Source organism: Tursiops truncatus, chromosome 7, assembly GCF_011762595.2.
Source record: "Tursiops truncatus isolate mTurTru1 chromosome 7, mTurTru1.mat.Y, whole genome shotgun sequence".
NCBI lineage: Eukaryota > Metazoa > Chordata > Mammalia > Artiodactyla > Delphinidae > Tursiops > Tursiops truncatus.
The window spans coordinates 56,709,535-56,724,806 of NC_047040.1; the positions used below are offsets into that span (position 1 = coordinate 56,709,535).

Genomic DNA, 15,272 nt, shown 5'->3' on the forward strand with positions numbered 1-15,272 from the left:
TGGGCTGAAGTTCCAGAAAATATCCTTAAAAGGTAGTCAGTAGGAATGTCTCAAGTTTTGCTGACAAAATAGTGCTTTGAAGAGACCCAGCTTACTTCTTGCCACTTCCCTAACTTGGCTTTGAGAATGCCAGTGGGGTAGGAAGTGAAAGAAAGGATTTGTCTCTCCCAATCCCTTCAGAGAAAGATGAGTGGCTCTGAGGCAATGGGAAGAAGGAAGGAGTAGGAATGGGGGTCTCAAGAGAGAGGAGCCAACTCTCATTTCCTTCCATGTCTCCCAGATTGCCTGGAATGAGCACTCGAGCCCTCAGGATCCAGAGGGGGCCAACCGTCCCTTGGCCTAAGGTGTGACTCTCACTCTGGCTAGAGATTGACCTTTAGCAGCATAAGATGTCAATGCTAGGAGACCCCTTAGAGATAAGCGACATCAAACCCCTCATTTTAGTGGGGAAGTTACTTTATTTACTCAGACTTTAGAAGACAAAGCCATCCTTCAAAAGATGAGGGAACAAGCTTGGGTCTCCTGAATCCCCACAGTGTGCAAAGAGGACGGAGTCAGGCAGCCCGTCCTGTGCACAGTGGTGGCCTCCACGCTGAGCAACAGAGTAGTGTTCAAGGACACCACACGGCCAGTGGGGCTGACTGGGAGGCCTGCATCCCTCCCTTTGCCATTTGTTTGCTAAACCTGTGCCCCAGACTTCTGAGGCGCCACCTTGAGCTGCTCCTGCGAGAAAGGGCAGAACTGAGCCCGGGTCCTCACACCCTCCACCAAGCAAAGGTAAAGGATCCCCTCATTTCCTGTTCAGTTTGATCAGCATCAGGGCCCTGGAGACTAAACAAGAGGCGTCCCTAGATTAATGTAGCTGGATAGGCAAGTACAAATAAGGACATGTGTGAACACACATAGGTACACCCAGGTCAATTATACTGATCTTTTTTTTTTTTTGCTCCTTTATCTTTATAAAGGGTATTAAGTTTGAATTTACATGGTTCAAGATTCAAGGGTACAAAATGGTGTGCAGTGAAAGCCCTTCTCCCACCCCTGTCCCCAGCCACCTAGTTCCCCTTCACATGGACAACAATTTTCCGAGTTTCTTCACCACTTTTATGAGTATATCTTTCCAGAAATACTTTATACCTTTACAATTATAGACAAATATATATTTGGTTATAGATACATCTCCCCGCATTTTTCCACAAATGATAACATATTACAAGACCCTTCTGCACCATGCTTTTCCCCCTATTATATCTTGAAGATCATTTCATACAGAACTTTCTACTTTATTTTTACAATTTTATGCTGTTCTATTGTATGCATCTACCACAACTTATTTAGCCAGTCCCTTATTAATGGGCATTTATTTTCATTTTGGTATTAGAAACACATGTTCAAATTTTTGCCTATTGGAAAAATTCCTAGACATGAAATTACTTAGTCTAATGTATGTACACTGGCAATTTTGATATATATTGCTAAATTGATCTCTTTAGAAGCGAATCAATTTATACTTCTACCAGCAGCATATGAAAATTCGTGTTTCCCCACACCTTTGACAAGTCAGTGGGATATTAAACTTTTTTTTTATTTTTGCCAATCTGATCAATGAAAAATAATACCTTTTACTTACCCTTATAGCATCTCCAAAAATGTCATTCTTCCTTATCATATTTTATCCTCTTATAATTTTATTTTACAAACGCTAATACTGACATAGAAAAAAGATAAACAATTTACTGTAGTCACATCCAATGTAAATGGCCAAAGTCAGATGTTCAGCACTCTTTCCTATACTACACTGTGCCACAAGGAAGCCTAAGGAGGTTCAAAGAGCATTCCCTGAAAGACACATGGTATAAAAAAAGCACAGAAGCTTTGACATCTGCTAAGAGCCCTCTCCTTTAGTGGTCTGATACCAAGACCACATTTCTGCATGTTCCCCTGGAGAGTACCCTCTGGAAGCTGAGGGACTCTGATTAGCAATCTGATCTGACCTAGCCCTAAGCATTAGGTTGGATTCAATATCTGGAAAGCAGTAGGGTGTTGTTTTTAATTTCCCTGAGACATTTCTCACTGGCCACCCAGGATCTAAGTATTGATCATCATGGTGTGGGTAAGAGGACGTTTTCCCTAAGTTTTAGCATTATATAGGACACTCACTTGGACCTGGTAAAGATAATACCTAAGTGTGGGAGTACACACACACACATGCACACACGCACACTGCTCTAATGATAAACTTACAAAGTAGATGTCTTTATTGACTGTTTTATTGATGATGAAACTGAAGGCCAGAAAGATTCAGTGAATTTCTTAGGGTCACACAGTGTATCAGTTAGCAAAGCAGAAACAAATGTACAGAGACCTAAACCTGAACTCATTCATTTCCCCTATGGAGTCTTCTCTTCCCCCTCCACTGTTCGTTTTGGTGGATGACCTGACTACCCCCTCAGGCGTCAGAATCGAAACCTAGGGATTAATAACCACAACTCCTCTTTCACTGATCCGATTGATCACCAAGTCCTGTGAATTCTTCCTCCTAAATGCTCTCCTCTTCATCCGTATTCAGTTTCTTCCTCTCTAGGCTTGATGATGGCAGCAGCCTCCTCCTTTGTTCTTCTTGCTTGCTATCTCTCCTTTGTCCCCTCAGACATAGTATCCCCAAGAGTCAGCTTTCCAAATATAGATAATAGGTAACCACATGTCCCAGCTTAAAACCTTCAGTGGCTCTCCCTTGCCTACACATTAAGTCCAGACGCCTTTCCATGGCCCTTACACAACCTCTCTTGTCCAGCCAGATGCCCCACTCCAGCTCCTATCCTTGTTCTAGGTCCACACCTTGCTCTTTCTTCCCTCCCTGCTTTTGTATGTGCTGCTCTCTCCACCTGGTATGTCCTGCTCTCTCCACCTGGTATGTCCCTCCTTCCTGGGCCTAAAAAAACTCCTGTACTTCAGGGACCCAAATTCACCTCTTCTGAGAAGCCTTTTTTGACACGACGATACTGTTAGTGGAGCCTTTATTCCAGGAACATTTTGGCCACACCTATGTTATAGCATCTGTCACACTGTCTTAGGATTAATTCTTTTTCTCCCCCCAGTAGATCGAAGGGCGTACACATCAATTTTGTATCCCAGAGCCCAGCACAGTGCACATAGGAGCTGTTCAGTAGCTATTGGTGAAGGGAGAGAGGACTCTGAACCAAGGACAAGAGTATTTTAATTGTATTTTAATTGCTTGAGAAGTTCAGGACCCTGTGCAAGGCTTAATGCTTCAGTTTTTATCTTTCTGAGGAAAATGGCAGTAGACCATTCCTCCAGAGCAAGTTTTTTCCACCCAAGAGGACGGTGAGAGAGAAGAGGGCTGAGGGGAGGGAGAGAAATCTGGGACTTTCTATCCTTCAGGGGCTCTTTCCTATGGGCTGAGGCAAACACATTAACTTGAGAAACTTCTCATCTGTTGTCACTTAGAACAAAGGTTAAAGAGAGGGTAGCCCAGAACTCTCTTAGAACTTATTACGGAGAGGACAACAGGTACCGCTCAAGAGGGGGTACAAGGCCCGGGCTACCCGCTCATCCAGGCCTTCCTGCTGTGAACAGCTGTAAGACTTGAAGCCTGCCCCCGCCCCGCCCCCACCGCTTGTAGTCTCCTCCTTCACGGTGTTTCAAAAATGAACCCAAAAGAGCCAAAGCAGAAATACTGCAATCCTTCCCTCACACCATAAAAGAGAGAAAAGACATATCATTGTGGTTAGTGTTCTAAGTGTATTTTTATGGTTATTTTAAATGGCATTCAAGTTTAGTTCCAAGTTCAATAGGGGTCTCATCCTGCTTCCTCCCACACAAATAGTCCTGCAGGTGAATGAGAGAACGAAACTAGTTCAGCGTCTCCCCTAATTCTGATCCCTCGGGACATCGTGTATAAAACTCTTAAATAAAAGTGTATGCAAGAACCTTCCGACCCACTGAGATTTTTCTTGTCCTGCCCTCAGAGATGGATTTGTCCCTTTCTGGGGGGACAGCAGCGTTGAAGGGGGTCGGGGGGGGCGGCGGGAGGTGCGTGGGAGGCGGGGCTGGGAGGCGTTGGGGCCGGGCAGTTGGGGGGCCTGCGCGCCCTGCGTGCTCCGCAGGCTGGGCTGGCGGGCGGCCGCGCGGCCGCGGTGCCCTCGGGCCTCGCGCGGCAGAGCGCGTGGCGGCGGGTCGCGCCCTCAGCGCTCAGCCTGCGTGCCTGTGTCTCCTCCGCTTGCGGTTTCTGGTCGGATCCCAGCTGGCCCGGACTTGCTCCGAAGTAGGAGGGACCGCTGTCGAGCGAAAAGTGCACACCGGTGATTGATGAACTCTTAATAGGACTAACCTTTCCCGCCCCCACCCTAGACACACACGCAGAGCAGGCCTTCACCCCCGCCCCTCCCCCGGCCTCCCCGCGGGCCAGGGGGACGCGGTCGCCAGCCGGTTGGGTGATTAACTCACCGTTTGTCTCTCAGAAAGTGTTCCAGGTGGATCAGGAACACCCACCCGCCCGCCGCTCCGCGCCGCGCCGCCTCCGGGAGACGGGATCGAGCGTGCGTCACATGGCGCGGGCCGAGCCGGCCTTTGTGCAGCGCGACCGCCCCGCCGCCCCGGGAAGGCGGCGGCTATTGTTCCCCGCGGGGGTGGGAGGTGCTCGGACTCGGGGTCCACGCCAGCCCCTCCCCAGTGTGTCCCCAGGTTCGAGGATGGGTGGGGGCCTCCTTTGTGTGTTTTCTGCCGGCGGCGGCGATGGCATCGTTGCTGCCCCAAGAGGTTAGGAGACGCGGGTGAGGGAGGTCAGTCGTGGCTCTGCCACTGCCTGGAGCTCAGCCCAAGCGACCCAGTTTCCCGCTCCCTTGGCCCTTGGGCCCTTGTGGAAGTTGGGAGGGATGTGGTATTTGTAAGGCAGCACTCTGAACAATAGAGCCATCAGAAGACCTTCTCCCTGTCTCCTCATAAGTCAGGGACACTCTTTTCCGATCCTTCAAAAGGGCCCTGGTCCAACAGGTCCTCTTGGCCCGGTTTTAGCCCCACTTCCCCAGCAAAAACACTGCATTTGTATCGGGGTTCTCCATGCATCCTCATTTAAATTAAGATCTCCTCCTTGGGCTCTTACTAATGTTAAAATCCTATTCGAATGGTTTTCCAGTTATTATTCTTCCATAACAATGATCCAGACTAGATATAGGAACCAGTCAAGATATTTTGCCACAAGACCTGGGACAAGAAGACTTCCGTCATATCTCCCATCATGCTGATCTCCTGGGGACCCTTCGCCTGCTTCTGCTACTGCAAATGACTGGACATGCATTTATTTACCTTGGTTCTTCCTGCATGTGTGGAAACCTTTTGTTCACTGTGCTTCAGGCTGAACCGGGCCTGAAAGTGGGTCTTTGAATTGTCTTTGTACTTTCCTAACTTGCCAAGGTGAGTATGAGACCTGAGCGAAGTGTTTAGGCATGGGCTTTGGGCCAGGTATAAAAATCCATTGAGAACCAACTTTGAGCCCCCAAAATAAGGGCATTTGTAGCTGGAGTAGAATACAAGGGAGCAATGATAACTAAGATTTCATCCTCTGTGATGATCCTCTCCACTACCAGTATCACCAGTGTAGTAAGTACAGAGGATTCATCTACCCTATCTTTTTTCTCTCCATCCCAGCCTTCTGCAAGAGAGGTCTAAGTGAGCCAGTAGTCAGAGGTGATGAGGGTGTGGCTGGCAACTCAGCCTCAGCTCCCTGTGCCCAAAGTGTCTAGGGATGGGTCTGCTCACCCAGGCCCCTCTAAGGGAAGTTGCAGTGCCCTGAAGTAATCAGGCTGTAGGCCTGTGGGGACTGGAGACTTCTGTCTTTCTTTTTATTTTTATTTAATATAAACTCCTGTTCGCCCTATTCTTTTCTTACAGTTTCTGAAAGAAGGAGCAGAGTAAGGCCAAGAGTTGCCAGATGAAGAGGACCTTCCTGCATCTAACTGGGATTAACCCATTCTTGTCTATAGGAGGAAGTTTCAACTAATTCTCAGGATAAAGTCAAAACAGGCCTGTGACTGTCCTTGAATATTCATGGTGTAAACAAGCTTCTGGCTCCCCCAGGTCAAGCAGAGAAACACTTTTTATTAGAATGTTGGGTTTCTTCTTTGTTATTCAAACATACACCCACACACATATCCTCTTCACCCTCCCTAATGAAAAACCTCAACAGATGGGGAGCCTAGGCTCCCAAGCCTGCTGGCTGAGAAGATCACTTCACTCAAGGGTCAGTTGGCTGGTACAGAATGGGGGAGGGAGAAGGGACGAGTAGCTAGTATAGTTAATCACTATTTTTTAATACTCCTTACAGATAGAAATTCAAAAACTCCTTTTCAGCAAGGTTAGCAGCCTCCCTCCGGGGCCTGGGAAACTAATTTGGCTGATGTGTCTCTGATAGAGACTAGGCTTGGGTTGCTCCAAGGGGAAAGCACTTGCTCTGTATTCTCTCCCTCTCTCATCTGAACGCCTGTACAAAGAAATGGTACAAATGGAGGGTTAACTTAATGATTCCATCAGAGGCGGATTCTTCTCTGTCAGGTCGCTGGATAAGGCTGAGGTCTGAAAGCCAGGAGGTAGAATGTGTAGTCGCCCTTTCTTGCCACCTTTCCAGGGGCCAGGACTACTCTTCAGGCCTTTCCTCGGCAACTTCCCCACCCCCCTGGCTAGCTCAGTTGGGTCTTCTGACTCCACTCAGGCTGGGTCCTGAGTTTCTCCTCGTAGCCAGGGCAGGCTCTCCCTCGGCCGAAATCTTTTCCCACCCCACCTCCCATTTTGCAGCTGGCCATTCCAGCTACCTCACCTCAGCGCTGCTTTAATTCACGTTTGACTGCCTCGACGGAGCAACCAGGGGCTCCCGAATGACCGCCACCCCCCATACGTGGGCCTGGGCTTGAGGCCCCGAGCCCTTTCTTCAGGTCCCAGGAGACTCCCCCACAAACTCCCTGATCCCACCTCCCTCAAAGCGTTCTCTGTAGGACAAAGGCAGAGCTGGCCACGGCCACAGCCAGCCAGCCATTTCCTCCCCTTGCGCAGACGAGGTAAAAGCCTCCTGGAGCCCAAGGCCCGGAGAGAGGCGGGCCCCTCACCACCTGCCGGTGTCGGCCCCCGCGCCGCCTTTGTGCGGCCTCCCCGCCGCGGGGCCCGTGGGAAGCCGCGCGCACAATGGCGCCGCCGCTCCCGGAAGACCCGCTGCTCCAGGCGCCCTGGACCCAGCGCCCGGTAGCGAGAGGCCAGCAGCCTCGAGGCCGTGGTGAGCTCCCCACGGCCCCCCGCGCGCCGCTCCCGGGAAGAAGCCTCGGTCTGGGATGGCGGTTTCCTTCCGCTGCAAACTTGCCCCTTCCCGCTGCAGTCCGCTCCGAGAGAAGGAGAGGCCTGGACCCGGAGCGCCAGGCCGGGCCCAGGGCTCCCCTCCCCCACTCTTCTTTCTCTGCTTTTCCGAGACCCGGGAGGGAGGAGGCGGGCGCCTTCGCCGATAGAGCAGCTATTGTGACCTTCCCTCGCAGAGCGGGAAGCCAGCCGGGTGTACACCGCCGGTGGTGGCGGGGGAGGAGGCGACTGTGTGCAAACCTCGGGGTGCGGAGGGGGTGGCACTGGGAAATAAAGGTTTGCAACCTCGGGCATTGGAGCCCTTCAGAGGGCGTTTGGTTGTGTTTAGACTCCGGTGCTTCCTAACACTAATTGCAGGCTCAAAAGCAGCAGAATTTATGGCGAAGGCCAAGGCGGCTTGTTTATAATTTATGAAGTTTTAAATGGCCGTGCGCGGGCCCCCGCTCTCGCCCTGGTCGGCGGCCGCGCAGGAAGCGCCCTCCCCAGATTCGCCGCCGCCCGCACTCGCGCCGGGAGCCACCGAGTGTGGCTATCGTATGACGCTCACGCCAGTGGCAGGAACGGATCCATCCGAGCGGCTCTCAGAAGCTTCAGGGAATCTTTCTCCAGAGGTGAGAGAGGACCGCAGGTTTGTCCCAAGAGAACTCCCACCCCACTAGCGAGGGGCGGCTGCGGCTGCCTGAAGAGGGAGCCCCCAACCCCGCGCTTCTTTCAGCCCGAGTGTGAGAGAAGGCTATGTCAGCCGGGCTAGACACCGTTTAAAATCTAATCCATGAAACGCTAAGCCGCAGATGACACTTGGGGCCTTGCAGACACCCGCAGACTCAGCAGATACTCCTGCGGTAACACACCGCGCTGGAAAACGCCTGGAGCCATGATGCATTATGTATTTTTATTATTTATGGTGGGAAGAGGAGATGAGGGAAAACCGGGCGGAATCTAAACAGCCTGACAACTCATCTGTTTAATATTTAGCCAGTTAAGAAGGGTTGTTGTAATCCCTGCAAGGCAGCAAGCTCTTCTTTGATTTCCCTAATAGCTTTAAAAAATAATTTCTTACAAGACAATTAGAAATTCTGCCTATGGATGCAAATTTCACAGAAAAACAATTTTAAGCCTTGAAAGTGGGTAAAATATCCCTTCGGTTGAAGTCATTTATTCTGTTGATACACTTCTACAACATGTATACTTTAAACCTGCTCGGATGAAGTGAAATTTAGCAAAAAGGATAATCCCCTCCCACCCCCCAATCTAACATGCCATTTTAAAAACAGCACAGAGGAACAAGAAAACTAAATATTATTTTCAGCCATCACTATTTAGCGAAACACAAACATCCAAATAGAAACGATTGTTGTTCCACCAGAAGATCAGAAGTTAAATTATTTCCACACAATAGGAATGTCACCTCGTGTCACCGGGGATGTAGTAGGAGTTGCATTATTTGTCAAACCAAATAGAGATGCGTGGGCCCACTTTGCTGAAATACAAAAGAATTGAACCTTATCTGAAGGCGTTCTCCGAGTGCCTCCTTCTAGAGAAGCGGGGGTAAGTAGTGCGCCCCAGCTAAAACCACACTAATATTTACAAAATGGTTATAAATCCTCGAAGACATTTTGCCCATTTTGTCCAAAGAAGCAGGAGTGAACAAAGTGTTTATACTTGTTATGTTCCATTAATGAAACTTTTATTACTTTACATCACGGGGAACGTTTGTCTTCTTGAGAAATGAACTACTGACTTCTATAAGGAAAAAATCGTGACAGAATTTCCTAGAGAAAAAGCTTAGGTGCATGGCTTCAAATGATTATTTCTTTTTCTGCATCTTAGCTTTTTCATAGCTCAGTTCTTCTTATGACTTCTCTTGTGTCTTTGATTGTCAGTTTTCTTTCAAAGTTTATTTTTTACTACTTAGCGCAGAAAAGTGAGCTCTGGCCTCCCCAATGTAAGTGCAATCTAAAAAAGTGGATTTGTGTCTAGAAAGAGGGCAATAGAAAGAGCAAAACAGGCAGCAGTGAAACACCCTACCCAGGTCATCCCACACAAAACATTTCTAGGTTTGCATCCTCAAATATTCCCCCCACACACACACACACAACCTAAAGTCAATAGTTGGAAGGTAATCAAGTATCCCCAGAACCAGTTTGTGTACTGGATTCCAAATAAGTGGAAAAAATATTTCCAAGTGTCAGCCTACTGGGGGGCCTTCCACCGGGATTGTGCGCAAGATAAAGGTAGAGTGATCTACTTGCAAGTGTGCGTGATTAACACAGATACACTTAAGACTGAGAAAATTTTTTATTTTAAATATTTGTTCAAATAGTACCAGACAATTTGAAATCAATAAACTGTGTCGAGTGGCGAGGGCTGTGGCTATTGGGAAGAGAATAACGGGTGTCATGCCACGCCATGGGGCCGCCTGACTCTACCCGTGAAGGACAATTTGCGGTCTTAATCCTTTACATCAACTACACACACCAGCCACGGTTACAACTGTTCAAAACTACTCTCTCAACTAGTTCAGACCAAGGGGACTAAAGAGGTGAAATGTGGCCCCCGCGGCCTGGGAGCGCGTTCCTAAGCTCGGCTGGAGAATTCTACAGATATACACATAAATACATTAAGACGAGGATAAATAATCAGGAAAACGAAATGACTCGCTTCAAATAATAAATACAGATCGTTGAGTCCGATGCAATCCTTACGGGACGGGAAGAAGCATATAAATTAAGGTCTCCGCAACTAAACTAGACGCGGGCCATGCCCGGACTCGCCGGGTTCTGGACCCTCTGCAGGGCGCGTCGCCGACGGATCTCAGACTTACCTTCGGGACACCATTACCAGATTAGAGTCCCTCGGTCCGCAGTTATGTGGCACTGTCAGGCTTACAGAGGAGAATCCTTGCGGCTGATTTATGGCGAGTCACCCAAAGCAGGGCGAGCCTGGAGAGGAGGCCCAGACGCCTGCGCCTCGGCCGCTGTTGGCCCGAGACCGGAAGACAGCGACCGGGCCAGAGCGAGGGCGGGGGTCACCGAGCTGCCCCGCGGGCCCCGCCCGCCACCCCCGCCACCCAAGCAAAAGAGGTAATCGCGCCGCGAGTTCGGGCCGGTGGCCGCCGCTACAGATGCGTCAGTTTGGGGGCCTCGGGCAGGCGTCCCTGAGACGAGTGGTGGGCCGAGAGATCTGTGTAGGTGGGATGAGGGTCACACGGTCCGTGGTGGTGATTGCCGGGAATCTGCGCGGCGCAACTGTAGTCCACGCTGGCTGAAGATGGGTGCGAGAGGTGGCCCAGGTTGAAGACGGGCCCGGATGCGGGCGCCATGGAGTCGACGAAGTTGCCGCCCACGTACACCGGGCTGCCCTGCAGGTTGGCGCTGGCGAAGCCGCCGCCGTTGCTCGCCATGGGGTGGGGCTCGAATTCGGGCGCCGCGTAGCGCTTCTGCTGCGGCAGGCAGCTGCTGAGCGGCGCCGTGTAGGCAGCCAGGCCGTACATGTTGGGCTGAGATTTGGCGAAGGCGGGCGGCGAAGGCGCGTCGTAGGCCAAGCCGGGCACGGGTGGCAGCTGGCCCGAGTAGGCCACGTGGCCCGCGGCGCCGCCGAGCGGCGGGCTGCGCTCCGGGGACTGACCGGCCGGCGAGTGCAGGATACCCTTGGCCTTCTGGTCCTTCTTGTACTTCATGCGCCGGTTCTGGAACCAGATCTTGATCTGCCGCTCGGTGAGGTTCAGCAGGTTGGCCATCTCCACGCGGCGTGGCCGGCACAAGTAGCGGTTGAAGTGGAATTCCTTCTCCAGCTCCACCAGCTGTGCACTTGTGTACGCCGTGCGCACCCGCTTGGACGCTGGGCCCGGTGGGCTCTTGTCCTCGCAGCTCTCTCCTGGGCAAGGAGGGAGAGAGAGGGGACGCTGAGCGGGAGAGGTGGGGACGCCCTGGGCCAGAGAGAGGTGCTTCCCAGGCTCCTGCCTCTTCCTCCCTCCCTCCCACCACCTTAATCACGGATGGAGTGGGGGAGGGGCGTTTGAGAGGTGAGATTCCAAGAGATTCCAAGAACTCAAAGGCCCCAGGCCTACCTATCAGTGGCACCTGAAACTCCCATCTGCCTTCTGAAGTCCAACTCATTCTGCCCACCCCCTCCCCTTCAGCCTAGCCCATCATCTCGTCCCAAAGGCTGAGGAGGAGTTTAATGAGAGACTAGTAGCAGCTGGTAAGGCCTTCCCCCCTGTCAAAGCAGGGCCAGACTTTTTTTGAACAGTCCTTCCAGCCTCTACAGCTGGGAAGGGGGTTGGGGGGGTGCGGTTGGAGGCAGCCCCAAACTGCCTTGCTCAGAGTCTGGCTCCTGGGCAAAGCACCCCAAGCACCGAATGAGGGTGGAGATCCTGGCACCTCACTCCAGCTCAGCTGTACCCATGAGCTCAGTACCCAAATGCAGGGAGGTGACAAACCATAAAATTACAGCCCCAGAGTTTTAGAGGATCCAAGACCAGGCTGGGCGTATTTTGAATACTGCAATGCTAGGAGCAGCAGCCTCAGCCCTGGTTTCCACCACCCCTGCCACCTCTCAGCAGCTTGTCCACTCCCTCCCTGGGAAGACAAATGGATTTCTCCTGGGAGGGAGGGCCTGGGTGTGCAGCTGAGAAGGAGGGGCAGAAGGAGAAGGAACTTAAAGACTTGAAGACACGTCCCCCTACGAGCAGCAGCCCCACAGAGCAGCAGGCAAACCAGAGAGCTGACAACAAGCTAACTACATCCCAGGCCTCAAGCTAGCCCTGAGTCTGGGAGCAAGTTCATCTACCTGAAGATAAAGTACATCAGAGAGCACAAGGCCAGAAAAGTTCAGGAACCAAACAGGCTGAGCACAGAGAGGCAGAAGGCCTCAGAGCTCCCGGCCCTACCTGTCTTCTTCCACACCCCCTAAATGGACCTACGGGAAATATTCTCAACTCCAGGGTCTCCTTTTCCAGGGAGAAAAACCCAGGGCTGCTCCTGTTTCAGAGTACATCCTCTTCCCTTAGGATCTGTGCTTCCACATTAGGGATTTAATGGGATGGGGAGAACTGAGCTGGGGTGGGCTAAGTAGAGTCCCATGGTTATTCTTTGCAGACCCTGGTTGGATTCCGGTGTGTAATTTGGGGTTTTTTTGGTTTTGTTTTTTGTTGTTCTTGTTTTTATTGTTTGGGCGGGGGTGGGGGTGGGGGTCGCCAGGCCTCACAGCTTGCGGGATCTTAGTTCCCCAACCAGGGATTGAACCTGTGCCCTCGTCAGTGAAAGTGAGGAGTCCTAACCACTGAACCGCCAGAGAATTCCCCAGGTGTGCCATTTTGTAGTTTTGTTATCTTGGGCAAGTGACTTATCTCTAACAGTTTCCTGATGGGTGTTTTGTCATATACCTACCTCAAAGCGTTCTTTGGAAAATGAAATTAGACAACGTTTGTAAAGCGCTTAACATGGTTCTTAACATAGCATTCCATAGACTTTAGTTCTTATTAATTTAAGCGAGTGGGAATCATGTGATATGAGCTACATAACCACCTGGATTTGGGGATCATAGTATCTGTCTTCAAGTTTTGAAGAGCTGTTGGTGGAAGAAGGAGTTGAGTTATGACCAGCAGCCCAGGAGAGCAGATATTAGGGCAGTATAAGGAAGAGCTGTCTATGAGTAACTCTGAGACATGTCCAGCAATGATGCCAGCAGCCTGGAATGGACATGAGCACCCTGTCACTGTAAGGATATGACCACAATCAGAGACACTAAAAAGAAAGAACAGGGAGTTCCCTGGTGGTCTAGTGGTTAGGATTCGGCACTTTCACTGCCGTGGCCCGGGTTCAATCTCTGCAATCCCTGGTCAGGAAACTGAGATCCCTCAAACTGCGCAGCGCAGCCAAAAAAAAACCTTTTTTTCTGCATGAGGAGTTTACACATATGGCCTCCAAAGTTGCCCTTCCAGCCCTGAGCCTCTTAATTCCTGGGCGAGCTAGTCTCTTGGGGTCAGTCTGGGGGACTTAGCCCAGGCATGAGCCCCCTCAGAGAGCTACCTGCAGTGGCACAGCTGTTCTTCTGCTTGGAGTTCTGTCGGGACTCTTTCATCCAGGGAAAGATCTGCTTGCTGATGGTGGCTGAGGAGCCAGAAGCAGTGGGCCCACCCTTGGCCTTCTTGGCAGGTACTCCACCTCCAGGGTTGGTGGGCGAGGATGGGGGCAGGGCTGGTGGGGGAGGAGGGGGTGGTGGTGGCTGCTGCTCTGAGTTCAGACCAGGAGGCTGGCTGCCACCCCCACCTCCCTGACTGTTCCCAGTGCCAGGCCTCATGCAGCTTCCATTGAGTTCAGCCCCCTTGTGGGCTGGGGCTGGCAGAGGTGCAGAGCTCTGGATGGAGCAGGCAGAGCCCGGGTAATCAGTGTCCAGGGAGTTGGCAGCAGCAGGGGGTGGATAAGGCTGATGGGGGGCACTATAGCCATAAGTGTCAGCAGCTTTGCTGTAGCCATAGCCTCCGAAGAGTCCTGGGCTTTCATAGTAAGCAGCCTTCTGCATCGTGTACTCAGGAAGCTCCGGGGCCTGCTGACCCTGCTCAAATAACATTGACCACCACTGTCTCCTTCACCACCACCTCCAATGTCTGCCAAATCCTGAGAGAGCTGGGGCAGCTCCAGGCTCCAGACAACCTGCAAAGAAGAAAAATGAGAGGCCCCAGAGGGACTGTCATTGGCAAGACCAGTCAGTATAGAAGGACTAGCCCAGGCTCTCTGCTTCCCACCAACTTAATAGTAGGAGGATCTGAGATTTTATAAAGTTCAACTTATTTGAACCCTTGGAAAAGTCAGAAGGAATTTCTCATAAACACAAAAAAAGAGTTTCCTTTATCCAAGGGAAGGGGCTTTTTTTTTTTCCAGATACAATTTTCTTTCTCCAAGATTGTCAATTTAGCCTTTGAAACTACATAGAAGAGCGTTTATGGCCTGATGCATTTTAATGACTGATTCTCCCACTAGACTCTGAGCTTTTTGCAGGAAGGGACTGTGTCTTATTCACCTGCGTATTCCTAACATCCAGCCCAGCGCACCACATGTAGTAAGTGCAGTAAATGCTTGTTGAATGAGTGAATGAGTGAATGGATCAGTCAGTCATTAGGTCATCCCAGGGTTTTGATGGGCAAAAGAAAGTCCTATAACACTCAGAAAAGCCAGAGCTCTCAAAAAAAGTATCTCCCCCACCTGGTTTCAAAATCACAGCATCTTTCACGGAGATGCAGATAGTCCACTCTCCAGTGACTGGGTGAGAATTGGCCGGTTAGCTCATGGGTCAGCACTGTGAAATCTACTAGGAGATAAAAGCCAAGAAGAGGACTTAAAGACTCCCAGACTTATTTTGAGGCTAGAAAAGTTTCTTCTCTTTGGTCTACATTTTTCTAGATGCTTAACTTTTTCCTCCACTACTTTTAAATGGATACCACTGGAAATGAGTGAAGAGATTTAGAATTTGAAATGCATGGAGCATGGGCGAATGAAAAATGCTTTATGTTATAACTCTATCATTTTAATCCTGCATCCATTGTATAAATAGATACTACTATTGACCTCTGCTCTGGATCATCCATTCCACCCCACCTCCCACCCAATCTACAACCAATGAGAGAACCTCTCTTGGCATGATGAATGAACCCAGAATTAGAAGAAGAAAAAAAAAAACTTAAGAAAAATTCTACCGCTTTTGTGTCCTCTGACTCTTGATGGGGGGCTTACCTTCTCACCCACCCCCCTCTTCTCCTGAAAGCCCCTAATGAGTTAAAGTATAACTAATACCATTCAACCACTTTCATCTGCTTGATAAAGAAAACTCATAGGTCAGCTCCCAGGTCTGAATTCTTGATCTCATCTTTCAGGCAGCTTTCCTTCCCCCAAACTCCCTGGTTTCCATCAGGG

The 15,272-nt window shown here is 50.5% G+C and overlaps 1 protein-coding gene and 2 long non-coding RNA genes across 4 annotated transcripts; 1 reads left to right on the forward strand and 2 right to left on the reverse strand.

Annotated features, from left to right (window-relative positions):
* Nucleotides 1–2,891: 2,891 nt before the first annotated feature.
* On the reverse strand, nucleotides 2,892–8,125 carry LOC141279174 (uncharacterized). Its single transcript, XR_012333069.1, has 3 exons — nucleotides 6,833–8,125; nucleotides 4,468–6,499; nucleotides 2,892–4,298 (listed from the first exon to the last, which is right to left on the reverse strand). It is a non-coding gene; the product is annotated as an uncharacterized lncRNA (long non-coding RNA).
* On the forward strand, nucleotides 4,669–6,045 carry LOC141279175 (uncharacterized). The gene is made up of 3 exons (XR_012333070.1): nucleotides 4,669–4,802; nucleotides 5,156–5,433; nucleotides 5,911–6,045. It is a non-coding gene; the product is annotated as an uncharacterized lncRNA (long non-coding RNA).
* A 74-nt stretch (nucleotides 8,126–8,199) lies between the features above and the next one.
* HOXD3 (homeobox D3) lies at nucleotides 8,200–13,932 on the reverse strand. 2 transcript variants are annotated; one of them, XR_012333067.1, is made up of 3 exons: nucleotides 13,392–13,932; nucleotides 10,184–11,235; nucleotides 8,200–8,839 (listed from the first exon to the last, which is right to left on the reverse strand). XR_012333067.1 is itself a non-coding variant. In XM_019923100.3 (2 exons), the coding sequence occupies exons 1-2, from the start codon at nucleotides 13,930–13,932 to the stop codon at nucleotides 10,478–10,480; spliced, it is 1,299 nt and encodes a 432-aa protein (XP_019778659.1). In that variant the 3' UTR covers nucleotides 9,639–10,477. The 2 variants fall into 2 exon arrangements, 1 of the variants encoding a protein (XP_019778659.1); XM_019923100.3 differs by lacking the exon at nucleotides 8,200–8,839 and having other exon boundaries at nucleotides 9,639–11,235.
* Nucleotides 13,933–15,272: the final 1,340 nt, after the last annotated feature.

What these genes read in the sequence shown, in the direction of transcription:
- HOXD3 (XM_019923100.3), bottom strand. Translation starts at nt 13,932, where the DNA reads ATGTTATTTGAGCAGGGTCAGCAGGCCCCGGAGCTTCCTGAGTACACG. An exon ending in GAACAGCTGTGCCACTGCAG is followed by an intron (nt 11,236 to 13,391) that starts GTAGCTCTCTGA and finishes CTCCTTGCCCAG; the next exon opens with GAGAGAGCTGCGAGGACAAG.